The sequence below is a fragment of the Mesoplodon mirus genome, assembly GCF_964341445.2.
Source record: "Mesoplodon mirus genome assembly, chromosome: 7".
NCBI lineage: Eukaryota > Metazoa > Chordata > Mammalia > Artiodactyla > Ziphiidae > Mesoplodon > Mesoplodon mirus.
In genome coordinates, this window is record NC_138983.1 from 95,765,042 (window position 1) to 95,792,830 (window position 27,789).

A 27,789-nucleotide genomic window follows, 5' to 3' on the forward strand; every position below is an offset into this window, starting at 1 on the left:
ATACTTCTAACAATCCTATCAGGTTGGGACCACCATCACCCCGTGTGCAGACTGAACAAAAGGAAACAGAATATGGCGTCCTCCTTGTGTTCACAAAGCCCGTTAACTGGCAGAGACAGGACTTGAAAGCCACAGTCCAGCTCCCGAGTCCATGCCATGCTTTACAGCCTCCAACTTCTCACGCTCATTCCTAGAGCCACCTGGGAAGGAGGAACCAGGCAACTAAAGACTGGGTTTGAATCAGACTCCATGTCTGACCAGCCGCGTGATGCCGAGCAGGGGGCCTCGCCTCTCTGAGTCTCAACCTGGCTCCCTTGCAAAATGGGCACATTAATGGGAACGTCAGCCTTCAGCAACGCTGTGACGAGTATCAGTGTAGCACGTGTGAACGGGCTTTGTAAACTCTGGAGTGTTCTGTGAGGTATAAACTACCCTCTATTCTCATTAGAGGGAATTCATTTCATAACCTGCTCCTGGCTTTTGAACTTTGCTGTGCATCCAGTCAGTGCTGGATGATCTGGAACCAACAGCTGGTCTATTTATGGCTGAAAACCCACAGGTCATAGGAAGACAGCAGCACCGGAGCCCCTGGGTGGCCACAAAGATAAGGTTCGTGTCTTGAGGACCGATGACATGGTGGTCACTGAAGGAACAGGCCCCCTCCTGCCCCTTCCACTAGTGACAACGGAAAACCTTGATTTCCCCAACACCCCGATCCAAGATCAGCCCGACTCTTTGCCCAACGTTGGAGAAGTACCGGCGTGTCCTGCAGGCCTGGCTGGCCCCCTCTGACTGTGTGTTGCCTCCTTCCACAGATCAGTGCCCTACAGCAAGGCTACAACCAGGTGCTGAGCCAGACCCTGGAAATCACCTCCCTGAAGCACGAGGCCGAGAACTTAAGGAGGGACGCCGCAATCACGTCAGGTGAGGCCCTTCTGCATTCAGGCCCCAGAGCTTCTGCCCTCCCCCTGCAGACATCACCAGTCAACCAGCGCACCTGTGCCCGTGACATGGGTGCAGCCTCAGGGATCACCCGTGTCGGTGCATTAGAGTTCTGCCTCAGTGGAGGTTTCTTGCCACCCAGTTCCGAGGGCAGGGCCTGGTAAATATTTGAGAGAATGGTATCTCTTGGCTACAAGGTCTCCTGAGCACTGGCCCCACCAGGGAGAACACAGGTCGCCTTGTGGCTTGGGTGGTTCCACAAAGCAGCCTGAGTGCAAACTAGAGCGTGGACAAAATGGGGTCACTCCTTTAAGGCACCCATAGTCTCACCCATTTCAGCCGAGTGCACTTGGGCCCAAAGGAAACCATTTTCTATTTTGATCAGAGGTTGTTGCCTGATAAAGGGCTTGGGTTGGGAGAGGGGCAGCCAACGCACAGCTGTGACTGAGCTTTGATTCCCTGGATTCCTTCATTGCTTCAACATGTTTCTTGAGCTCCTTCTAGGTGTCAGGCCCCGTTCCAGGCTCCGGGGAGGGAGAGCCAAGCAAGACAGTCAGATTCCTGTACTCACAGATTTGGGAGGGGGTGACAGACAATAAAAGTAAAGGGATGAATAAACAAGCCCACTTCAGAGAGCAGTGCTGCTGTGGAGAAAATAAACTGTGTGTCGTGGTGGCCAGCGCTTCAAGGGGGGAGGCCAAGGGGGACCAGCTTAGTGGGTGTGCAACCATGGAACTCAGGTGGGACTTGAACCCGTGGGCTGGGACTCGAACCCAGTCAGAACCCACTATCTTTTAATCGAGATCACGCATCTGGTCTCGGGACTTACTAAAGCTCAGGTTCTTTATGTCTCATCGCAGAAAGAATTCAGTGAGAGACAAAGTAAGAAGTGGATTTCTTTAGAGAGAAACACACTCCACAGACAGAGTGTGGGCCATCTCAGAAGGCTAGAGGCCCCCAAATATGGGGCAGTTAGTTTTTATGGGCTGGGTAATTTTATAGGCTAATGAGTGGGAGGATTGGGACAACTCTAATATTTTGGGGAAGGGGCGGGGATTTCGAAGCATTGGGCCACCACCCACTTTTTTTTTTTTTTTTTTTTTCTGTACGCGGGCCTCTCGCTGTTGTGGTCTCTCCCGTTGCGGAGCACAGGCTCTGGACACGCAGGCTCAGTGGCCATGGCTCACGGGCCCATCCGCTCCACGGCATGTGGGATCTTCCCGGACCGGGGCACGAACCCATGTCCCCTGCATCGGCAGGCGGACTCTCAACCACCGCGCCACCAGGGAAGCCCCACCACCCACTTTTTGACCTTTATGGTCAGCCTCGGAACAGTCCTGGTGCTGGTGCGTGTGTCATTTCGCTCATGTGTTACAATGAGCCTGTAATGAGGCTCCAGTTCCCCTGGAAGTCGAATCTTATGCCCCCTTGGACCTAGCCGATTCTAACCAGTTTATGCTGTATCCTCCACGGCTATGTCCTTCTTTTAGAGAGGACCTGATTCAGGTGGGCAAGGACAAGCCAAGGGCAAGCGAGGCTGCGTGGAGTGAACAGGGGATTGTGGGGCTGGGCAGGGTCGGGGGGTCTGGGTTTTTATTCCAAGGGTGTTGGGAATCCAGTGGAGTTTTTTAAGCCGAAACTGACATGCCTAGAGACCTGAAGAGGATGGGACCACTCACAGACGAGGGGAGGGAGAGAAGCAGGTGACAGGGAGGAGGCAGTGAGCCTCGGAGGGGCACATCACTCTGAAGGCAGCCAGCGCGTAGCAGGAAACATGCCCACAGCTGTAGAAGCCAGGCACAGCACTGAGTCACACGTGAATCCCCATCTCTGTATGAATCTGTGCTTTTCTTCTGCCTCACTCTGCAACTTAATCACACCCAGCCCCACCCCCTGCTGCCCCCAGGTCTCTGCTTATTCTCCTCCCTCACTTGGGATGTCCTCAGATATTTTCTGAGCACCTCCCCCAGGCTAGGTGCTGTTCTGGGCACCAGGAATGGAAGGATGAACTCGCTGGTCCTCACCTTCCTCCCGTATGTCGGCCAGTGAAACCTCATCCAAGCATCAAGCCTGTCTCAGATCCCACCTTCTCCGATCAGGGAGTCGGACAGACCTGGGTTGGGATAATGCTTGAGATGGGCTGGACCCACTCAAAGTGTGGCAAGCCCCAGAGGGATTTCCAAGTAACTGAACTGTGTCCTGGAGGCAAAGCTCATTCTTAAAATGAAATTCTGGAGCATTTTGTGCTTTATTTCATAGACATTCTTGATTGAAACCTACCACTAAAACTGGGCCTGATGTTCTTTTAAGAAAAGAACCGTAGGAGATAACCCAATACCACTGCATTTATGCACCCTTCTTCCCACTTTTATTCAAAATGATACTACAATGCAAGAGGGAAGAGATATGGGGAGATATGTATATGCATAACTGATTCACTTGGTTATAAAGCAGAAACTAACACACCATTGTAAAGCAATTATACTCCAATAAAGATGTTTTAAAAAAAATGATACTACAGTAATGGAGTAGTTATCTATTGCTGCATAACAAGTTACCCCAAAATGTAATGGATAAATCCCCAACTAATATTTATGATCTCCCCCAGTATCTGTAGTTCAGGAATTTGAGCGGGGGGTGACTTAGTTCTCATGAGTTGCAGTCAAGATGTCGGCTGGGGCATCAGTCATGTCATCTAAAGCCTCGGGGGGAGCCGGAGGATCCCCCTTCAGAATGGCTGCTCATGTGGCTATTGGCCGGAGGCCTTAGTCCCCGAGCACACATGCTTCTCTCTAGGGCTGCTTGAGTTTCCTCAACACAGCAGTTGGCTTCCCCCAGAGTGAGTAATTCGAGAGAGAGCAAAGAGGAGGCCACAGTGTGTTTTATGACCCAGCCTGAGAGGAAACAGTCCGTCATTTCCACAGTATCATATTGGTTACCCATGGCAGCCCTATTCAGGTTGGGAGGGGCTACACAAGGCATGAATTCTAGGTGGTAGGGATCATTGGGCCCATTTTGGAAGCTGGCTGCCGAGAAAAACAATACGCGCCCTGTAACAAACATAATTTAGCTACTTTGTGTTCTTGGGACATATCGCATCATTTGACCCTTACAATAACTCTGTGTGGGACAGACAGTGGGAGGTGAAATAGCTTGTCCAAGACCACCAAGCTAATAAGTGGTAGAGAGGGTTCCAAACTCAGAGGACTGTGAAACCAACCACCCCATCAATAGTGTCCAGCAGTGCCCTCTGGCACACGCCCGTCTCCTGGCCTCTGGAGCAGAATTCCTAGAACTTCCCTGTGCTGGGACTTTGTTCCCCAGGCCCATGGTGTGGCCTCTCCTCCCAGGTGTGCCTGGCCTGTGCCCACAAGGGGCCCCCAACGGCTTCTCCTCTCGCTGGTGCTGACTGCCCCTCATTCTCACTGAAGCCTCAAACCCTGTTCCGTGGACTTTGCTCTCATTCCCATTCCTGCTCTGTGACCCTTGGAAAAAGCCTCCCCAGTCCTAGGAGGGCACCGGTGGTGGCCCGGGCTTGGAAAGTCTTGTCCAAACGTTGGCTGACAGCCATGGTGTTGCCAATAATCCTTCCTGCCTCTTTCACCTCCATGAGTCTTTTGTTTTGGTTTGGTTTGGTTCTTTTACAGAGATGGTGTCATCTTTGCAAAGAGACGTGTTAGTAAAGGATGGTCAAGTTCAACAATTACAACAGGAGGTGAATCAACTGAAAAGTGAGAACAAAGAAAAGGATCACCAGCTCGAAGCCCTCAGCTCCAGAGTGAGTGTCGGGTCATCAGCAAATTGTAGCTGCGAAAAGCAGACACAGTGGAGTCACATGACACACGGTGGTGAGATGAAGCCAGTGCCCAAGGACACAGGGAGGGTAGCTGCTGGGCAGGTGGCCAACTTCTCTGAAGCCTTTCAAAGGACAGTGTGTATGTGGCTCAGAAGAAGCATAATAGATTTTCAAGTCCAGCAAACATTTTCTAACCCCTATTATAAATGAGTTTGTTTAATCCCAGCAACAAACACACCTATGAGCATATACTGCCAGTACAAAGTTTAACATTAAACAGAATACGATCTCTCTGTGAGCAAGGATGACCACACGGCTGCATCGTGGTCCCAGCACCGCTGGTTCTCATAACTGTCTTCACAGCAGAACGTCTGAAGATCCAGATGCAAACACGCAGACGCTCATTTCTTCCTTAGACTTTAGTGTGTAGAATGTCTCTATGGAAGATGGACGTGGTAGGCAAGCAAAGAGCTTTTTACATGTAACTTTGACTATTTGCAAATCTTGCCTTCAATGCTAACTTTAGAATCCTGCCTCTATAGTATAAGATTTCTCAGTATTTGCATGATGTGCCTGTTTCTGTGAGTCAAGGTAAAACCTCAAAGCTTTCATCTCATGTGGCAACTCAGAGATTCCCAGAGGCTACCCGATAGCTAGGTCTGCATGGGGGTGGGGTGAGAACAGATCTTGAGGTTCCAAGGAAAAGGCACAGTAAGTAATACCTGGTACGTAGTACCATACCCAGTTTGGAGCTGGTGAAAGGCACTGCACGAGCTTTGGGATCAGACAGACCAGGGTCCAATCCCAGAGCTTTCTTTCATTGTAACTTATTTGGCCTCCATTTCCCCAACTGTGAAATGGGGATGACAAAATCGTTTTGCGAGAAGTGGGAGGCTGGTTTTCGTTGTGCTCTTCTGCCTCTGCCCGAGGTCGGCTGCCTGGCCAAGCCCTCTGCATTCGTTTCTCCCAAGCAGAGTGTCTTCCCAGGCATGTGCTATAGCTGTTTAATGTGGTGTGTGTGTGTGTGTGTGTGTGTGTGTGTGTGTGTGTTGGGGACGGGAAGGGGATGCAGAGCTGGTGCTAAGTAGAAGGAATCTGCAAAGACAGCACCTGCTTGGCTCTTCTACCTCCTGAAGTGCATTTGGATGATTTATGTCCCCGTTTCCCCTTCCTCGTTGACCTTGGAATGAGGTCCCTTCTCCTCTAGACTGTGCTGCCCAATAGCACAAGGGCTCGTCACCACCAAGGGTACTGCTCTTGTGAACATTTGAGATGCCTTTTTTTTAATGACATATATCATGTGTGTTAATTTTAGAAAAATAAGTAGATGACATTGAGAACAAAAAATAAAAAGAGAGGAGAGGAAATGCTACCTTGAGAAATCAGTGTTAATATTTTCATGTATGTTCTTCCAGTCTTGTTTCTATATATTGCCTAGAAATCAATCAATCAATCATTTTATAGTGAATTTATACTATGCACATTTTTTAAATTTTTAAATACTTATTATTTTTCCATTCTAATAAATCAACGCTCTTATCATTCGTCTTAAAAGCTACATACTTTCTCCTGGATGTACCCAGTGTTATAAAGTGGTCTGCTATTGTAAACAACACTTGGGTTGTTTCCTCTTTTTTTTTTTTCTTCCACTGTTACTGACAATTCTGTGAAGAGCATCCTTGAAACTACAGATTTACTTATTTGTCCAGTCATTGTCCTTAAGGTACATTCCTAAAGTGGGAATTGCTGGGTCAAAAGAAGGCACATCCATCCTTATGCCCTTAATGCCTGTTGCCAAGCCGCCCTCGGGCAAGACAGCTCCGTTTACCCCTCCACACCAGTCGGGGCAGTTGTTTCTTTGAGATGCAACCTGCACAAAAGCCCTAAGATGGACCCGAGCTCACTGGCTCGGCCCCCTCCACCCTCACCGGTCACAGCGTGAAAACATCCTAATTCCTGCACCCTAAGTACCCAGACTCTACAAAGCTGGATTTCCCCTGCAGTGAAGTTTGCTGGCTTTTGAAGAGGAACTTAGATGCTCTATTCCTCAGAACTCAGGAGAGGGGTGAACTGGGAAGGACTGCAGGATCCCGTGCTCCCATCACACAAATGGTCTCGCCTCTCAGAATTCAGAGGTGTGATTGGGTTATACAGCAGGAAACACTCCTGGGCATGAACACAGGTACTTGGGACCCCCAGCCAAGCCCCCGTGGCCTTGTCCTTTTTCTCCACAGTGCTCAGTGCTGAAAGAAGAGTTACAGAAGGAAGATGCCCAGAAGGAGAAGTGGGAAGCCCAAGAGAAAGAGTTAAAACTCTGCAAAACCGTGCGTTGAACCTCCTGACCCCTAGGTGTCCACTGAAAGCCTAGATTGTGGCCTTAAGGGTTTTGGAGGGGTTCCTTGGCCCATTAGCTAGCACAAGCTCTGGGGCTTTCTGGGTGTTTGTCTGTTAATGTAGTCTCCTAATTCTTTGATTTGCTGGCCTCAAAGAGATGGGTGAAAAGACCATGGAAAACACACTCTCCCCAGATTTTCTGGGCAGTTGGCTCAAGGCCCCTCATCAGGTTTCCCCTGGGGAAAGGGACGGGAGGTGGCCACCGTATGCTGCTAGAAATTCACCGTGGTCCCTACCCCTGGACTTGTGATGCCCAGACTTTCATGATCCACTGTCACAAGTTTTATCACAACCCTGAACACTGTTATTAACACAACTCTTCTTGAAGTATTTTTGCTTAAATACATTCAATTTTACAACAATTCATAAAAACAAAATAAAAAGCAAATGTATCACTGGCCTTGTATGGAAGGTGAACATAAAAATTAACACAATGAAAAGATGACCACTCAATGTAAATGTTCACCCCCTGTACCGGCCCGAACCCTCGTGCACATCACCAGGCATACGTTTTCCATCCGTTGGGAAGGACGGTGCCTGTGACGGGGGCAGGAGACATGTGTTCTTCTCTCTGTCAGGAGCACACTTTTCTGCCTCAAATGAGAAAAAAGAAAAATGTCATTGTTCTTTTCTTCCAAACTGTGCCCATTGTGTCTTCCAAACAGCCCTTATTTAGATTGAACTCAAAAATGTGCCCCAAGGAAAGAGACTCTAATGAGTGGATAGGTATCTTGTACTGTTTAATCCAGGATCCATGCTTATCTTCAAAAGAAACTGAAATTTTCCCTCACCCAGCACTTTCATTGCATCTGTTGAAAGAAAGTCTACTTTGCCTCAAATACGTGGAATTGTCCCCCAAGGGAAGGAGTTAAGCGAATCCCAGACTAGGTTTCTGCCTTAATGAACCGGATGAAATGAGTTGTGAAGTTGACTTCCCTGTTGTTGGAACTCTTTCAGCAAATCCATGACATGGAAAAAGAAATGAGGAAGCTCAGGGTGGAGCTGAAAATGAGCAGTACCGAGCAGAGCCTGATCTCTATGACGCTGCGGGAAAAGAGCAAGGTATGGCAGGGACAGGTCGGCCTGGGAACCACTCTGGGGCCAGCACTCCACCTGCATCATCTCTGTTCATCCTCACAATGACCCCATGCGGTCTATACTGGTATTAACCCCACTTTACAGTCGGGAAAACTGAGGCTCACAGAGGTGAAGGAAGTTATCCAAGTTCACTTGCATAAAGTAGTTGTGGCAGAACTTGAATCCAGGTCTGCCTGACTCCAAAGCTCCTGTGTGTAACCAAAACCCTAGACTGCCTTCAGATCTTAATTGTGAAATTATCTAAGAAAGAATTGATCCATTAAATCAAGTTTGCCAATGATGTTGATCCAACTTAAATTCTCATATTGATTTTTTTTGTCTTTTTGTTCCATCATTGAGAATGTTTTTAAAAATCTCAACATGTTTGTAATTTGTGTGTTTCTTCTTTTAATATGAACGATTTTTGCTTTATATATTTTGAGGCTGTGTTACTAGGTGCATATAAATTTAGAATCCTAATACTTCCTGTAGAGCAAAACTTTAGATCATCATGAAATGTCCCTTTTCATCTCTAGTAGTGTTTCTCCCTTAACGTCTCCTTTGTCATTCAGATTCACCACTGGCTTTCTGTTGGTTAGAGTTTTCATACCATATCTTTTTCATATGTTCTCTGTCAATTTTTGTCTTAAGGTTTAGACATATGCCTTCAAATAGCGTATCATTTTTACAAAATCCAGTTTGACAATTTTGACTTTTAGTCCATTTATATTATGTAATTACTCGTGTCCTGGGGTTTAAATCTACCTTCTTGCTCAATACCAGTTGTACCATCTGTGGTATATTCCTTTTTCTCTCCTTTCTTGCCTCCTTCTGAGTGGATGGTTTTCTCTTATTCCACTTTCCCCCTCTATTAGCTTGGAAATATTTCACTTTTTTACTATTCTCTTAGTAATAGTAAGACAATAGCATTCGTCCTTGACTCACCAAAATCACACATTAATTAAGTTTTTCACTCTTCTACTATTCTCTTAGTAGTCATCCTGAAGACTACAATATGCATTCTTTTTTTTTTTTTTTTTTTTTTTTTCAGTACACGGGCCTCTCACTGTTGTGGCCTCTCCTGTAGTGGAGCACAGGCTCCGGATGCACAGGCTCAGCGGCCATGGCTCACGGGCCCAGCCGCTCCGTGGCATGTGGGATCCTCCCGGACCGGAACACGAACCGATGTCCCCTGCATCGGCAGGCGGACTCTCAACCACTGCGCCACCAGGGAAGCCCTGCATTCTTAACTTACCAAGAGGCAATAGTAGTTGATAATTATGCCCTTCTCCTTGACAGTGCAATGAGTTTCAAACACCTTAACTTCACTTACCCCCTCCAGATTTATAAGCCATTGCTGTCATTTTCTAAACTCCTCTTGATACTTAAAACCCCGCAAGACATTATTAGTGTTTTTCTATAGTCAGTATCATATCCACACATTACCCTTACTGTTGCTTGTCTTTTCTGCATCTCTGATCACCCACCTGGGTTCATTTTTCTTGTGTCTGAAGAATACCCTTTAATGTTTTCCCTCATTGTGGCTCTGCTGATGACAAATTCTCAAATGTGCCTGTGTGTCTGTCTGGAGATGTATATTTAACCTTCATTCTTAAAACACATTTGACTGCGTATTGAATTCTACAAGGGCAACTCTTTTCTTTCAGCAGATTAGATACAGCATTAGATATGTCACTATTGTCTTGTGGCTCCTATTATTCCTATTTAGAAGTCATCTGTAAGCCTAACTGTTGTACCTTTGCATAATCTGTCTTTTTCTCCGGTTGCTTTTAAGATTGTCTTTTCCCTTGATTTCCAGCAGTTTTATTATTGTTATTATTGTTTTATTATTGTTTATCTAGGTGTGGATTCAGTTTTATTTACCTCGTTGAGTTCGTAGGGGCTTCTTGAATCCCTGGCTTGGTGTTTTGCCTTAGTTCAGGCGCTTGGGCTCTGTACCACACAGGCAGTGGGGAGCTACTAAGGCTTCTGAACAAGTGACTGATGCAATGACATTCGTGGACAGTAATCAGGGTGAAAATGATAGTTACAATTTCTCACGTACTAGGAGTTACCTTGAACATTTCATCTCTTCATCTTCACAACAGCGCTGTGATCTAGAAATCATCCTCTCCATTTTACAGATGAGAAAGTCAAGGCTACCAGTTACTAGTAAAGTAACTAGCCCAATGGCACAGTCAGTTTTGTCTGACTCCAGGTTCGTCTGACTTCAGTTACCCTGGCATAGCAAACAGCCACATGCTACTGTTTACACTGAAATTAATGAAAATTAACTAAAATTTTTAGTTCAGTTCCTCCGTCACACCATCCCCATTTCGAGTGCTCGATCCCCAGATGTGCCTGGTGGCTGCCGTACTAGACAACACAGCCTCGCTCAGAGTACCTGTACCGTTGCAGAAAGTTCTGTTGGACAGAGCTGCCTTACAGCTGGGTAACTCTCACAGTACCTTTAAGATTGCACTGGAAGAAACTAAACTCGAGGCGAGGAGGCCACTTGTCACAGTCCAGCTTGCATGTGAGAGGGGTTGGAGGACATGCATGAGACCCCCGAGTGTGAGAGAGGGAGCAGGGCGGCTGTTGAAGGTGACTCTGAGGCTTGGGGACGGGAACGGGGGCTGTTCATGCAGAGCACAGATAAGGGCAGAGTCCAAGGCTGGACTTGGCTTTTGCAGCATATGAAAAAGGCTGCTGACATAGAAGTCAGAGCATGTTTAGACCTGGGAGAAAACTAAGGCCCAGAGAGCTTAGATGACTTTTCCAAGGTAACGGAGCTGGGTAGAGGCTCTTCCACTGGACCACACTACTCAGAAGAAAGCTCTTAAGGGCTTTTCTGGGTCTTTTATTACATCCCTGTGATCCCCCTCTTCAGATCCGTAAAAACACAGCCTGTGAATTTGTTTCAGCACAAAAACGTTCCATTTATTTATGAGAGTTTGCCTCATTTCCTGTTAGTGCCAGGGCCCAGGGCTCAGCAGGTGCATCCAAGAATTGAGCAGCTGCGAGGCCTACACTGGCCAGCCAAGGGTAGCGTGGAGCACGCCCAAGCTTACCGTGCGTTGACTGTTACCCAAGCAAGGGGGGAAAAGTAGGCAAGCTTCTCCACTTTAAATGCCTTCGTTTGCAGGCTGCTATTCTTAATAGACATTGCTTTGGCAAGCCTCCAGAGAGGTTACCACCAGTGAGTGTGCTCAAAGTGGTGACGACAAACAGTTATGATAATAAACCCAATCATAACATTTCCAAGTACCCATCACGAGTTATTAGAACGAGACTGTACGGCGGACATTCCCGTCCACCTTTCATAGGTTACAACAGTACTTAACACTCTCACAGAGCCCTTAAGCACTATTCCAAACATCGAATCCCCACAATGACTCTATGCAGTGATACTAGTATCATCATCCCCATTTGACAGATGAGGACACTGAGTCACGGAGCAGTGAAATAACTTTCCGAGTGTCTTACGGCTTGTTAGGGACCGAGCTGGGATGGGAGTGTGCGGTAGAACATAGTTGAGCCCCGGGTGCAGAGCTCGGCCCTTTCCCGTAGGGGGCAACTCCCTGTGAGTTTGCCTCCACCCTGTGCATGCCTGTGACCCCTGCTGCTGGGCTGCAGCTGTCCCTACCCCTCAGGGACTCCCCCACTGCCATTAGCCCCCCCAGAAGAGTTTCCCCAGAGGGCATGATGATCACATTAGCAGCAAGCCCTCGGTTTCATCATCCTTTCAGGTTGAAGAGAAGCTTCGGGAGGATTCCAGAAGGAAATTGCTTCAGCTGCAAGAAATGAGGAACAGAGCAAACCTCATTAAAGCCAATTTGGAAAGGGCAGTAGGTCAGGTAGGCGTGCTGCAGAGCCCCTTCACGGGCCCGTGCTCTCCACGGAATCCCGCACCCAAGCGGCCGGCAGGGATGAATGAGGAGGAAGACGGCCTGCCTTAGTTCACCCGCTTATTTTCTATACGAAGAAGTGTCTAGAAAGAACTAGAGCTGAGATTCTATCTAGAACTAGAGCCTGAGCTTTTAACCACGATGCTCTACTACTTCGCTATTAGTTACTAAGCTAAGCATCATTTTTCTGTGTTTTGAAGAAAGTTTCGTGAACCTTTGTCCCGCCCCCAAAGGTAGTGGAAATGACTCCTGTGTTAGTCCTGTCCCCCATCAGCTGCAGTTCCCCTTCCCCTCATTTCAGATGAAGATCAACAGTTCTCGGGAAACTCAGCAGTATTTGCTGCAAGAAGAGTTACCCCAGCATCTGGCAGAGAAGGAGAAGCTGACCGAGGAAAGGCTACAGCAAGAGGAGAAGCTGAAAGCCAGAGTCAAGTGGCTAATGGCAGAGGAATCGGTAAGGTGGTCCCCGTCCTTCTCTTTACTACTGGAAACTGATGAAATGGGCTTTCCTATGAGAAACAGAGGGCACGTACTTAGATGGAGGAATCTCAGCAACTCCTTGTTGGGAACTAAATTAATTAAAGAGGGTGAATGATGTAGGAGGAATTAACATGAAGCTTGAATCCTAAAACTCAGAGATCAACTTGAAGATCAACTTGAAGAGGCAAGGTTATTGAAATGTCTAGAAATGGTACTTTGTTTATATACCGCAGCTGATTTTACTGATACAAATCCCAGTCGTTACTGCGGGTCCTGGTTTGTGTCTCAGTGAGTGCAAGACCAACCAATAGTATTTCAGTCTTTTGCTTTCTCTTCATGCATATCAGGGGAAACACATGGCCAAAACGGCTACTTACTTTTCCAGAAACCAGCCAATTAGAGGATACTTTACAGTGGCACCTCTCAACTCAAAGGTGTCCACGGATCATATGGGGATGTTGTTGAAATGCAGATTGTGACTCAGCAGGTCTCGGGTGGGGGGAGCCTGGGATTCTGCATTTCTGAACAGCTCCCAGCTGGTACCGATAGCACAGCTCTGCAGACTACATTTTCAGCCACAAAGTCTTAGAAGAAGGTTTTCCCCAAGTTGGCCGATAAGAACCACCTGGGGCTTCCCTGGTGGCGCAGTGGTTGAGAGTCTGCCTGCCGATGCAGGGGACACCGGTTCATGCCTCGGTCCGGGAGGATCCCACATGCCGCGGAGCGGCTGGGCCCGTGAGCCATGGCCACTGAGCCTGCGTGTCCGGAGACTGTGCTCCGCAACCGGAGAGGCCACAAGAGTGAGAGGCCCGCGTAACGCAGAAAAGAAATAAATAAATAAAGCCCCTCCAGGGACTTCCCTGGTGTTCCAGTTGTTAAGACTCTGTGCTTCCGCTGCAGGGGGCGCGGTTTCGATCCCAGGTCAGGGAACTAAGATCCCGCATGCCGCATGGTGCAGGCAAAAAAAAAAAAAGCCCCTCCAGGAGCAAATTTGGTGTGATTGTTCAGAGATGAGACCAGAATGACAACAAGTGGAAACCCAAGCTTAGAAGAACATTAGAAGAAAAAAAGAAATAAAACATGGGGAGGGAACATGGGGGGATCTCTTATTTATAATGATGCTAAGTAGGTAGGAAAGTTGGAAATCTTCCTAGATGTGACTTTGTATTCGAAATGAAATTTTTAAATTCCTTCTCTGCTGAAGCCCTGTAATGATATTTTCCAAGGTACTAAGTAAGTGACAGGGTTTCTGCTAATCCATGATTTGTTCATGTTTCTTCAAATACAAGAGAGGGAGATTGTGATCACTGATAAAGCTGCTGTCCTCACCATTCTGGCCACAGGAGCAGTCCTTCAGTGATCTAGGAGCCAAGTGCAAAGGGTCCCGACATGAGGAAGTCATTCAGTGTCAGAAAAAGGCCTTATCTGAGCTTCGTGCACGAATTAAAGAACTTGAGAAGGCCAGCTTGTCAAGTAAGTTTCCTCCTGCCTAGTCACCCCTCTGTGCTGAGAACCATGGGCCCCAGACTTGAGGGTTCACTTTAGGGACTAACCAATTTGCCAGGACCACCATCTTCTATCCCCATCATTTCATAACTAAAAAAACATAGTTATAAAAAAAAGATGGGCAGGAAAAAAATAGATGTGTAGGCATGAGCTCAGAGTCAAGAGCAGGCCTTGATATTAAATAAACAGGATTTCATGAAAAACTCAGAACCTTGTCCTTCTTTTTCTTATTTCACTGTGGCCCAGTGGAAACTTTTTCATAGACGCATGCTGTGCAAGGACCAACCTTGGGGAACTTCCCAGGATAAATACCCTGTTTAGAGGGAATAGGGCTTTCAAGAAACCAAGCTTGCTGCTGGGTGGAGCCCTGGGCTAGGACACAGAAGCCTGGGTTCAAGTCCATCCTCACACCTGTGGCCGAAGGTTCCCCCTCAGTGCCCCCGCCCTGGGAGGCTGCAGCCTCATATGAGCTGTGTGGCCTTGGACAAGTCATGTCACCTCTCTGGGCCTCGATGCCTCACCTGCCAAGGGAGGATGGTGAGCTAATTAGTACTGGCCTGGGGTAAGTGTCCAGTAAATAGCAGCTGTGACTTTTACATGCAGTAACTTCTTCCTGAGCCTTTCTTTTGAGTGTAAATTATTTCTTTTATAGATCACAAGGACCACATGGATGAATCATTTCTAGACTTAAAGACCCTCGGGATGGAAAAAAATGTTCGGAAAATATTGGATGCAAAACCTGACTTGCCAACTTTTTCAAGAGTAGAGATCCGAACGGTAACCAAAGAAACTTTGTCTCTGCATTGACTGACACGTGGGGAGGGTGGGCATGAGGACAGACACGAGCCGTGTGCCCTGGCACCACTGTATACATCATTGGTTCGAGGCCAGGTCCTCCCTGATGGGCTAACACCTGTATTGACTGGTTGGTGCCTGGCCGTACCAGTGATCCAATGTTTGAATAGAAAGGCGGCTTCCCATCGTGTACAGCATGATATAACATTGCACTGATGCTGGCCCGGACAATCTCTGGGCCCTCCTTTTCACATCACATGTTGTATTCTGCAGAAAAGATTCAACAAGCTAATGTACAACATTATGCCATGAGCTTGCCTAACATTTGCTTTTTGCTATAAACTGAAAAACATGAACACATAAAGGGCAGCCAAAGGGAGCCATGATGATTAAGAAGACACAAGTTCTAGAATCAGAGACCTGTGTCCTAATCCCAGCTCTGCAAGCTCTGTGACCTTGGGCAGCCTCCTAACCTTTCTGGGACTTCAATTTCCCAGCTGTAAAATGATGATGGAAAAATTAAAGGAGATCATTATGTAAAGTGCTTATCCCAGTGCCTAGCTCATAGCGAGCACTTTAATAGATGATAGTTATTATTGTCAAACAGTATTTAAAGAGTATTATCCAAGAAAACCTTCCTTTCTTAGGGAGCATAGTTTGTGTTTTCCAGGATTTTCAGAAGTAATTTGATTGTTAGGTTGAAGGTGCCCTGTAATCTAAATGGATGTTTGATCGGGTGTTTGACTGAAACATGACAATGGACAGCTCAGGTCAGCGTGGCTTGCTGTGGCAGCTGGTCTAAACCAGGTTTGGGAAAACATAATAAAGCCATCCTATCTGTACCAGCATTTTCTCCTACAATTTTTCTAGACATTTGCTCACACGTCTAGAGGTGTGAGTCTTCAGAAACGTGTTGGTCTTCCTGATAAAATCGAACCTTCCTTCTCTGAGGTTGGGAGTAGAGGGACCGTCTCCAGGTGGGGAGCTCAGCTGGATCTCACGTCCTGATGGTCCTGCTTCCAAGATTGACCTTCCCCTTGGCAACAAGCCCTCATCCCACCACTGACACCACAGAGCAGGAAACCTCCCAACTCTCAATCCTCCAAGGTTGGCAGTAATTAAAGGAAAGAGCAGGAGGAAGAATAGCTGACATCTGTGAACTGCTTACTGTGTGCCAGGCGTTGAGCTCAGCCGGCTCCATGCCTTATGTCATTGAACCATCGTAGCAGCCTTGTGTCATAGTTACTATTATTGTCCCCATTTAACAGATAAGAAAAAGCAAGGCTTCAGGAGGTCAAGTACCTCACCCAAGGTCACAGAATAATGATTGAAGACACACCAGGGGTGTGTCCCTGGTGGTGTGTCTGCTAGCCTGCAGAGACTGGGTGGGGACTGTGTGCTTGGATCCTGTAGCCCAGGCTCTTCCTTAGTGACCCTCCCCTCAGGAAAAGAGGGGGCGTCTGGAGAGGTACAGAGGATGCAGCTCAGGGTAGCTGAAGACACTGAGCAGCATCTCAGGTTCTTTTTGCAGCAGATCTGCCCGGTTTATTGTCATCTTCAGATACCCTCTTTTATTCTCATCTCCATAGATACATAGACAAATATGTCCACTCTTATCTATCACAGTCACTTTGGGGGCCATTATAGTTTTTTAGTTGTTTTGTTTTTAATCTCAGAGGTTTTCAGGGTAGTGCCAACAAATGCTAGGGCTAAGAGATGCTCATGGCAAGCATTAAAAGCCAATTTATTTTTTAAGGAGGCTTATTAGGGTTATTTGTAGTCGTTCAGATCGGGTAACCTATTCAGACTGGTGGCCATTCCATGCAGTCATTTGGGCTTCCAGCAGCCAGCTGGCTGGTTGGGGTCTTAGGGAGATGCAGCTGCAAACACTATCTGCATTGTCTCTGGAAAGGGTCTGAAGTGATGCCCACCCACCAGGTTCCAGAGCTAGGAGAAGGTTGGGCCAAATTTTGTGAGGGTATGGTTTCTGCTGCACAGAAATGAGATTCCTTTAATAAAAAGGAGGGAGGCTATTTTCCACTTAACCTTCATTCGTTCATTCCACAAACATGCCCACTATGCACCACTCGGTGCCAGGTGCCATGCTGGGCACAAGGAGGGAGATAGTGAGCAAAAGCCGCATGGTCCCCATTTTTCTGGAGCTTGTCTTCTCAACATCGGCGGTACTGATTTTTTGAGCCAGGTAACTCTTTGTTTGGGAGACTGCCCTATGCATCGTGGGGTGTTTAGCAGCATCCTTGTCCTCTACCCACTAGACGCCAGCAGCAATTATGACAACCACAAATGTGTCCAGGCATTGCTAAATGTCCTGGAGGGGGTAGGGTGTCCAGAGTCACCCCCGGTTGAGAACCACTGGCCTAAAGGGAAGACAGACGAGACGGTGGCCAAAGGACGGCACAAGTGATGCATCATTTCAAAGGCAGTCGTGCTCTGAAGGGGTAGGAACACAGTCATAAAGAAAGCAGTTCACAGAGTCAGACTGGATTTAAAACCAACTCTCTTGGCATGGACATATATACACACACACGCTACCAAAGGTAAAATAGATAGCTCGTGGGAAGGAGCTGCATCACACAGGGAGAGCAGGTCGGTGCTGTGTGTCTACCTAGAGGGGTGGGATAGGGAGGGTGGGAGGGAGACGCAAGAGGCAGGGGATATGGGGATATATGGATACGTATAGCTGATTCACTTTTTGATACAGCAGAAACTAACACACCATTGTAAAGCAATTATACTCCAATAAAGATGTTAAAAAAATTAACTCTCTCAAATTATTCTTTAGTATCTTTCCAGTTCTTGCATTATTCTTTGGGTTATTCTTCTGGATGTAGAAAATCATAATGGAATGCCAAGAGAGTTTTTCTTCTTTTTTTTTATTTCAGCCTCAAAATGGCCTTTCCAGCCCAGGGTCCATCATGGTCTCTGAGAAGTTAAGGAAAATGGATGTGGCTGACGCTTTAAATCTTAGTGAAAAGCTGGTAGGTATACCCAGCATCAGTCCCCTCCTGTCCAAACCTGCGTGCCCTGCAGGTAGTTTAAACATCAACTCCACATACATTTTAGTTGTTACAGTAGCTCCACGAGACCCATCTCCTATCCCAGCATGGGCTGGAAATTGCAGAGCCCAATTCCTTGCAAGACTGGGTAGTAAGAATGAATGTTTATGTCTGTTGTCATTCCCCCTCCCCACTTCCCCCAATTCTCAAAAAGGCATAGTGTAAATGGATGCGGGGGAAAATGAAAGTCGTACTAAAAACCCCAAATGCACTCATTTGCAAAGCATGTGTTTCTTCTCTGCAACTGCAGAAAACGAATGAAACAGAATTAGACGTTTGCCTCCTCAAAGGGGCCACCAGCGGTCTTGGGCCAGGCCTCTTACCTGCGAAATGCTTTCTCGTAGTACATGGACATGAGCAACACCCTCGGGACTTTGATGAACATCAAAGGTATGTCAGGTCACGTGTCCATGAAACACCTCTCCCCAAAAGAGAGGGAGAGAGTCTACCAGCTTCGACAAAGAGACCTGTACCTGGTGTTTGATAAGATCACCCTACTCAAGAACCAGCTTCAGAGAAAAGAGGAGCTTTTGAGACGATACGAGAAGGACATTGAACAGCTCAAATATGGCCCATGTCTCCGGCAAAAGGCCCAGGCCTCCATTCTCCAGGCTAAACCTCGGTGCAGCTGCAGACCCGTAGGGACCAGGACAAGAGGACAGAGGCCTGGGTGTGGAGGGGGGAGGCGGGATGGTGACTCAGGGCCTGATGGACCCAAGTCTCTGGGCAAGAAAGCAGCAGTTAGAGTACCCTACTGTTAAGGAATAAGGTGCACCTTTTATAAATGTGTCTGATGTTTCACCATGTGTGTGCTTTTCATAATTCCATCCTATTTTCAGTGGTATCCATTCCCCCACCCTCTCTGGGAAATTGGGAGGGGCTGGTAGCATAACCGTTGCCCCCTTCATGCTGCACGTCCACAGCCAATGGGCTATTTATTCTGCCCTCTAGTCCCCACATCTTCAGCCTTCCCCCCACTTGTAAGGAAACCGCGAAGCCAGGCATATATGGAAGTGTTCTGAGGATCTCCCAGGTCAGGAGCATTGGTGGTGAGTGAGAAAGCTGAGGAGAAAAGAGACTTTGTCTCTCCTGTGTGCTCAGGCAGAGCAAAGTGTCGGTTCAGATGTACCAGTCACAGGTGGCAAAGCTGAAGGACGACATCTGCAAAGAGGCCGAAGAAAAGGCGCTGCTGATGGAGGCCCTGGCGCACATGGAAGAGCAGCTGCACCAGGAGAAGAGGGTCACCAGGGCGATCAGGCAGCAGAAGGTGAGAGGTCCCTGCTCGGAGCAGAGCCTCTGAGGCTGCCCCTCAGCTCCCTTTAGAAACAGCCAACTGAGGTCCCAGTGGGATCCAGGCAGCACAGAATGCATTCGCTCATTGCAAAGGAAGGTGGCAGAATAGCTTTAGCGTTAGGCAGACTTAGGTTTAGACTCTTGTTCTGCCATTTACTGTGTGACTTCAGGCAGCTTTTTTTTTTAACATCTTTATTGGAGTATAATTGCTTTACAGTGTGGTGTTCGTTTCTGCTGTATAACAAAGTGAATCAGCTATATGCATACGTATATCCTCACATCCCTCCCTCTTGTGTCTCCCTCCCACCCTCCTTATCCCACCCCTCTAGATGGTCGCAAAGCACTGAGCTGATCTCCCTGTGCCATGCGGCTGCTATCTGTTTTACCTTTGGTAGTGTATATATGTCCATGCCACTCTCTCACTTCGTCCCAGCTTGCCCTTCCCCCTCCCCATGTCCTCAAGTCCATTCTCTACATCTGTGTCTTTATTCCTGGCTGCCCCTAGGTTCATCAGAACATTCTTTTTTTTTTTTTTTTTAGATTCCATATATATGTGTTAGCTTAACCTCTCTGAGACTCATAGTCTAGCTTGCCTCTATTTTTTTTAACTTTCTTTTTTTAAATTTAATTTTTATTTTATATTGGAGTATAGTTGATTTACAGTGTTGTGTTAGTTTCACGTGTACAGCAAAGTGACTCAGTTATACATATACATATATCTATTCTTTTTCAGATTCTTTTCCCATATAAGTTATTACAGAATATTGAGTAGGGTTCCCTGTGCTATACAGTAGGGCCTTGTTGATTACATATTTTATATATAATACTGTGTATATGTTAAACCCAAACTCCTAATTTATCCCTCCCCACCACATTTCCACTTTGGTAACCATAAGTTTGTTTTCAAAGTCTGTGAGTCTGTTTCTGTTTTGTAAATAAGCTCATTTGTATCATTTTTTTTAGATTCCACATATAAGTGATATCATATGATATTTGTCTTTGTCTGACCTACTTCACATAGTATAGTCTTTAGGTCCATCCATGTTGCTGCAAATGGCATTACTTCACTCTTTTTTATGGCTGAGTAGTATTCCACTGTATATTTGTACCACATCTTCTTTATCCACTCCTCCATCGACATTTACGCTGCTTCCATGTCCTGGCTGTTGTGAACAGTGCTTTCTGAGACTCATAGTCTAGCTCATCTGTATTTTTTTAACTTTTGATAATTCGTGTATTTTATCTTGTTTTTTCTATCCAGATAACTATTTTTTCTACCAGTTTTATTGAGACATAAGTGACACACAGCACTGTACTGAGCTTAAGGGTGTCCAGCATCATGATCTGACTTCCCTGCCTCCTGCAATGATGACCACAATCAGTTGAGTGAACAGCCCGAGTGTTTTTAAAGGCGGCGCTTCTGATTTTCATTGTTCTGCCAGGTGCCAGGGATACACCGAGGAATAAGCTCTCTGAGAATAAAGATTTGGGTTTGCTATTCTGAGTAGCCAGAATAGTACTCCAGTCTTTCTGACTTGGGGCTGTGTATTTGTACACGCATGCTTGCGTGTATGTGTGTACATGTGAGTATGTGCTGTGTGTTTGCATGTGTGTGTATTTGCATGTGTGTGTTTGTTGCCTGCATGGGCTCTAAGGAGGCCAAGGTCATAGAAGGGTGCCCTTCTCCTCAACCAGGAGGTGATGGCCAGATAGTTCCTTGCAGAAGCCTGCCCTCCATCCTGCGAACCTTCCAGGCAACAGGTTTCCAGACAGCAGGCTCTCTGACTTAGAGCCCTAGAAATGAAAAGTGGCTGTCCTGCTCTGAGGGAGCCTGGATGCGGTGTTTCCAGTGCTCACCACTGTGAATTAAACATCACAGGCCTTAGTCTGCATGTGTCATGGGGCTGCCTCAGGCAGAGGACAGTTTCCTTTCACACCAAGCAATGCCAGGGAGAGCTGGGCCAGTGACAGAGTTGTGACTTTCCCTTTGATGTGCCCTCTGGAGAGCTCACCCCTCCCCGAAATGCCCCCCCCCCCGCCCACAGAGCTTGGCAGACTAGGCCCCAAAGCAGAGACACCAGACCACAGAATGGGACAGAGAAGGGCCCAAAAAAAGCCATTGTCATGTACTGAAAACCTGAGGATTTACATAATCAGGCTTCACATGCATTATTCATGGGCTGCCTCATTCATACACAATGCAAGGGACATGCCAGCCTGTTTGTCAGGAAGAAAACAATAATACATTTTAAAGTTTTGCTGGATCCTAAAGGGCACTTGTATACATCTGTCTTGGCATCCATTCCTTCCAGGGAGTATATCTTCGTTGTCTTTAAGCAGAAATGAACAGAAAGTAGAATTCCTCTTTCTAAGTTTTACACTTAGTATTTTCACAAGGAGCCTTAGTTTTTTAGCCTCCTGTATAAAACTTTGAAACTCTTCACCCGTTCACAGAGGTGGCAAGGTTGAAGCACTGAGATGAAATTACACATCTTAAGCTTCAGAATTGCCCCCCCCCCCAAAAAAATGGAGTTTGTAGTTTTAATGTTTGATCATCTCTTCACCAAGCAGACCTTTCAAGAATCAAAAGTCCTATATCCACACTAATATCTTTGGCTGTGAAAATGAGACTTGGTATAAGATGCTGGGCCTTCACAGCGAACTGGGCCTGTGGCTCTGTCCATGTGGCAGAGGAACGGGAAACGCGGCCCAGGCCGTGCTCACTCGAATCCACATCCCACATCCCTCGAGAAGCCGGCAGTGTCTCTCAGAGTTCAGAGGCCAGATTTGGAGTCAAACAAATAGGGGTCAAGCCCCACCACTGCCCCGAATGACCCTGAGTAAGTGGCTTGACCTCTGTATCGCAGGTTCCTCAACAAAAGCAACCAAAACTGTTAGCAAGGGGCCTACTCCGTGGGGCAGTGGGAGGGTTAAATGGCAAAATGCCTGCAGTGCCTGGCACATCACAAGCCCCGTTTCTAAGGGTGAAGAATAGGCAGCTCATGGATGGGTGGGGATTCCTCTATTTCTTTCAGGGAGCTTCCTGCCAGCTGACGCCTTCCCCGGTCCTCCCAAAGCCGCCAGCTCTTATGGGACGCGCTCTTCTCTTTGGTGAATACGACTAGGCCACGGCCAAGAAAGGACCCAGATACCTTTTGTGAATGGGCTAAGGCTGGGATTTTCAAGAGGAAATTTTTAAATGCACAGAAGTTGCCACTTGGGAAGCACGCAAGCCCTTTCTCAGGGCTTGAAGTGGAAGAAAGGCTGAAGGGCAGCGGCTGCTTCTGGCAGGAGAAGCCGCTCAGCTCTCCTGCCAATCAAATCTGCAGCCAATCAAGTCCTGGCTAGGGGGCGTGACCACCGCTTTGTCTTGTGGTCTCAGCCAGGAAAAGCCCCTAACCTTCCCTCTGCTTAATTAGCTCAGATCCCTCTTCTTTAAGATGAGAATAAAAATGGCACCTAGCTCGTAGCCTTCCCAATGGGAGCTTGTATACAAAAGCCTTAGCACATAGGACCACAAAGCATTCACCCTCTCCTACCATCCTCATTATCCTCACTATTCTCTTTAACTCACTATCTTCCAAGATTTCCTTGGGCCCAGGTATTCTCAAGATTCTGGCTTCCTCCGTGCCACTTCTGTGTTTTGTTTGTTTGTTTGTTTGTTTTTGCGGTACGCAGGCCTCTCACTGTTGTGGCCTCTCCCGTTGCGGAGCACAGGCTCCAGACGCGCAGGCTCAGCGGCCATGGCTCACGGGCCCAGCCGCTCCGCGGCATGTGGGATCCTCCTTGACCGGGACACGAACCCGTGTGCCCTGCATCGGCAGGCGGACTCTCAACCTCTGCTCCACCAGGGAAGCCCCACAATTGGTAGATGTTGTGTAGGAGGAGCGTGGGATGGGAGGGGCTTGGGGTGGTGCTCTTCCGCCCACAATGATGAAGTAGAACCATGTGGCCAGGCCTATGCAGCATACGGATAGAAGAAGGCTAAAGAAAAAGACCCTCCCGCACCCCCTTCATCACATCCCAGTGTGTTCAGTAAAGTTCAGGAAAAGCAGGTGCACAGGGGCCAGGCTCTGCCCTTCAGTGCCCAGTTGCCCACTGACGGAACTTAATCCAGGAAGGAATTTTGCAGCAATGTTCAAACGGGGGTTCCCTGGAGCCTTTGGGTGCCATGGAAAGGTGTGACTCTCAAAGCACACACACCTTTCTCCCGCCAGAGAAGCTCTCCATTATCTTATACCCCAAGTTCCTCATGGGATTTTGCTTGGATAAACGGTTCTGCAAAAAAAAAGGCGGGGGATGGGGTGGGAGAGAAGAAGGCTGTTGGTTTAAAACTAACCCCTGCTTTATAATATCTGGGAATTTGGATAGTGATTGTCTCAACTGAGTTTGTGATAAATACTGAGTGGCTGCAGGCTCGAGGCCTTCTCCACGGAAAATGCCTGGAGGGCAACTGTCAGTTCAATACGGGCCCATCAGCCTTCACAGACAGTCCTCTGAGGGTAGAGTTAGCATCCTTCTGGGAGAATGGAAGAGTCTTGTAAGCACCTATGCCCTGTCCCAAAAGACAGCCTTATTTCCTCCCTGAGTTTTGTGACTACCCGGTAGGGTTGCCAGATTTAGGGGAAAACAAACAAACCAAAAACACGATGCCCAGTTAAATTTTAATTTCAGATAAACAACAAAAGCTATTCAGTATAAATGTCCTAACTATTACACGGGGCATATTCACACTCACAAATTTGTTGGCTTCATTCTGAAATTCAGATTTAACTGGGCATCCTGTATTTTATCTGGCAACCCCTCCAACATTTACTGAGCACCAACTAGACACCAAGCAGGGAGGTTCTGAAGCAGGTGTCGCAAGATGGCAGCCCACAGATATATTCCATTTGGCTCATGGGATTTTTTTTTAAGTTACATTTCAAAATAGGGCAGTTTCCTGGAATACTCTGGATTTCCAGCTTCTCTGGGAAACTTGGAAGATCTGGCGACCCTAGGCCCACAGACCCACAAGCCACCATCACAAGCCTCCATCTTCCAGGCCCCTTAGAAAGGCCCTGGGCTCGTGTGTTTGCTGCTGTCCACCACCACCCCAGCTCACTTCACCCACTTCTTTTCCTTTCCTGGCCGCTGTAGGAATCAGGTTGGCGACCCCAGTGGATGCTCAGGGCTCTAGGAGAACGTCTCCTTCCTGACACCACTGCACATTCACCTGCGGAGTGTCAGTCTGCAAGGGAGACCCCAGTTCCCTCTCACTTTTGTGTCTCCAGTGCCTAGGGGATGCTCTTTCTTTGACGAGCTGCCCCTGAGGTGCAGGGTCTTGAGCAGATCAGGGTCAGCAATAGTAATCAAACCCCAGGGGAGCGGCAAGCTCCAGGTTTTCAGTGATGCTGGCTTCCCAACAGGCCCCTGTAGTCCCTGCCAGGGAGGTTAGCCACTGGGGCTTTCAACATTTCCACTGGGTGGAAAGCCACTGGACATCTACAGCCTCTTCCACTGATCTAGGAGGCTCTGCTTCCAGCTAAAGCAGATCTGTCCTCCAAGAAGAATACAGTATCCTTCGTAGCCTTCTTGGTTGACCACCTCCTTCTCTGCTGGAATCTGGAACAGAGATTCCCTAAAAGGTGCAGCAGGACAGTGTAGCGTTGCCCCAAAGCCACACCCCCTTCTGCAGACCTCTATCCTCACCTCCTCACCTAGGAAGGCTCAACATTCCATCCAAATGGGTAGCATCTGAAAGTTGAGAAAAATCCATTTTTCTCTGATGCAAAAGGCAAAGAAGAACATACGCTAAATTTTGTCAATATTCTTTCTGTGTTAAAGAGACAAATGTTTGGAGAGCTGATGAAGAACTCAAAGATGCAGAACTCACATTTCCAGGTGAGCCAGAAGAGAGAAGAGAGAAAACCCTAGAACGTCAACAGGAAGCCCAGTTGACAGTTATCCCACATCTATTATGTACTGAGCATTTGGCATGTGCCGGGCACAGAGCCAAACTCTCGACGTGCAGTATCTCTTTTAAGCTTCACAACAACCCTATGGGGTGGGTGTTGTTATTATACCCAATTTACAGATGAGGTGTCTGAGGCTCAGAGACTTTCTTTGTCCAGAGCCACACAGCTCAGTAGGAGAGCTGGGAATCAGTGCAGATCTGACACCCAGGTGAGTGCTAGCTTTTCTTCCTTTAGGTTATAAACCTCCAGGTAATAAACCTGATACATTTCCAATGGCATTTCTCTTAAATTTCAAGGAAGCATCCTCTAGAATTCTCTTCAAAGTTGAGAATTAAGACTATGAAATCTTGAACATGTTGAAACATTGCCATTGACAAATCAGCCCTGGAACTGGAATTAAGCCAGTCCACGTTCCCACTTTGCAGACAGTAGAGGCGAGCTCTCAGGAAGCTAGAAAGCCAAACACATTTTGGTTGAATATGAGAGAGGAGACATTCAAGTTTGATAAAAGGCCACAGTCATGCTGAGGCAACCAAATTATCATGGGAAGAAACGAAGATATTCTAGGTGAGGGATATATTTGAAAAATAGAAGCTTCTCAACCAGCATCCTTGTGCTAAGACCAGAAGGTGGTTACTCCCCAGAGCAGGCTGTTAAGAGGATAGAGAGCATCCTGAGGGCCCCACTTGATCTGAGACATTTGCCACCCTGCAAAGTGGAAACGACTGGAAGTTTGTTACTTATTCACTCACATATATGACTGAGCTGGGAGGAGGCAGAAACTGCCCTACATCTAGGTTTTGTCTGAGGACCACCTGCGGATGTGAAATGGCAGAGGAGATATTGGGATGGGTCCCGGATGTTGTGGGAACATTGTGCTTCTCTGAGATGTGAGACGCCCTGGAACTTCACGCTGCCTCTGGCTTTAACAGAAGCGGGGCAGATGGTGCTTCGGCTAAGAGCAAAGAGCCAGCTTCCCATTCTCCCTGCCCTCCAGCCTGAGCTTAGAAGTTTGGTGTCTAGGATCTCCTCAGTACAGAAAGGTTTCCTCCAGGTTCCTTGCCAAGTGTACCTTGGGCGACTCCTTCCCCAAGAGTGGGCCTTGGGCTTCCCAGTGGCGCAGTGGTTGAGAGTCCGCCTGCCGATGCAGGGGACACGGGTTCTTGCCCCGGTCTGGGAAGATCCCACATGCCGCGGAGCGGCTGGGCCTGTGAGCCATGGCCACTGAGCCTGCGCGTCCGGAGCCTGTGCTCCGCAACGGGAGAGGCCACAACACTGAGAGGCCCGCGTACCGCAAAAAATTAAAAAGGGGGGGAGGGGGCTTTTTTAAGGATATAGGGGTGAGTGCCTCATAAAAACTGGGAGCTGAAAGAGAGCCTGGCCTCGAAATAGAACTGGTAAGCCATCAGATCTCAGGCATCATCTCTTTTACACACACACAAGCATGCGCACACGCACACACAGGCCGTATCTCCTCTCTGTGTCTCTGTGTGGCTCCCCTGATCTCTGCTCTCTCCAGTCATGTGACAGGAAGGAATGACCTCATGGTCCCCCAGTTCAAAAGACCAGCCCAGGAAGCAAGTGGCATCTTAGAGCCCATAACCCCAAATCCTGGGAGTGACCATCTTAAAAGCCCAGCCCGTGCCAAGTGCCCGATCAGCTATGACCAGGGACAGAGTCACACACATGGCTGCCTGGATCCAGGAGTAGTGCTCAGAAAAGGGTGAGACAGACCCCCTAGAGTATGCTGCATTTTACCCTCCTAAGACATCAGAGACATAAGGCATTCAATTCAGTAACAGCTTTTCGAGAGAAAGTCCATCCCAATGAAATTGCCTATAATCAGAAACTGCTGGTTCAAAAAGAGATGCAAATGTCAGAAGAAAACATTATCTGTGTATCTGGAAGAGTGTACACCAAAATGTGAATAAGGTTACTTGTGGGTAGTGTGATAATGGTGGATCATTTTTCCTTCATTTTGCTCACGTCTATGTGTGTATATAAATATTTTTTACAACAAAGATTTTATTTTGAGTAAAAAAAAAATGCCATTTGAGAAATATTTGGGGATCTCCCTACAATTATAGAGTTTGGGCATTTGTTGCTCTTGCTTGTTGTAGGTTGGAGCCAGAAAAGGCACCCCAAAGATGGACCAAGGAAGGGAGATGCTGAAGAGAGAAATGTCCAGCAAATCCAGCCAGAGCCTTCTGTTTTCTAAACCTGGTGGAAGGAACTAGAAACGTCGTCCCGCTGGGCCTCGCGTGATCCTCCGTGAGTCAGTGTAACTCTTCTGCGTCAAACTACTAAGATGCTTTGTTAGGACATTAAAGGTTGCTACCCTAGTGTGTTGCTTCCTAGACTGGTATTTTGCACAATACTGTATTTTGGAGTGTGTGAGGAGAGGGGTTCTTTTCACAGATATTATGAATGTAAATATACGCAGGCATATGAAGAATAAGTTTGAAATTCAGACTCCTAGGCCTGGTAGATGCAATTATGTGTTTGGGTAGTGACAAACCCAAATGTCACACCTCCAAGGAGCTCTGAGAAGCCCGCAGTTGAGA

The 27,789-nt window shown here is 47.4% G+C and overlaps 1 protein-coding gene across 1 annotated transcript in view; it reads left to right on the forward strand.

Moving 5' to 3' along the window:
* LOC309808891 (forkhead-associated domain-containing protein 1-like) overlaps positions 1–27,462 on the forward strand; it is a gene marked incomplete at both ends in the record, with an annotated part of 88,057 nt that extends 60,595 nt beyond the window's left edge. The window contains 11 exons of the mRNA XM_082629463.1: positions 816–924; positions 4,590–4,720; positions 6,973–7,062; positions 8,090–8,194; positions 11,959–12,060; positions 13,947–14,070; positions 14,756–14,880; positions 17,802–17,897; positions 18,320–18,540; positions 19,077–19,242; positions 27,346–27,462. Coding sequence (XP_082485589.1) covers positions 816–924; positions 4,590–4,720; positions 6,973–7,062; positions 8,090–8,194; positions 11,959–12,060; positions 13,947–14,070; positions 14,756–14,880; positions 17,802–17,897; positions 18,320–18,540; positions 19,077–19,242; positions 27,346–27,462 — 1,386 coding nt within the window. The remainder of the gene's footprint in view (positions 1–815; positions 925–4,589; positions 4,721–6,972; positions 7,063–8,089; positions 8,195–11,958; positions 12,061–13,946; positions 14,071–14,755; positions 14,881–17,801; positions 17,898–18,319; positions 18,541–19,076; positions 19,243–27,345) is intronic.
* Between the last annotated feature and the right edge of the window lie 327 nt (positions 27,463–27,789).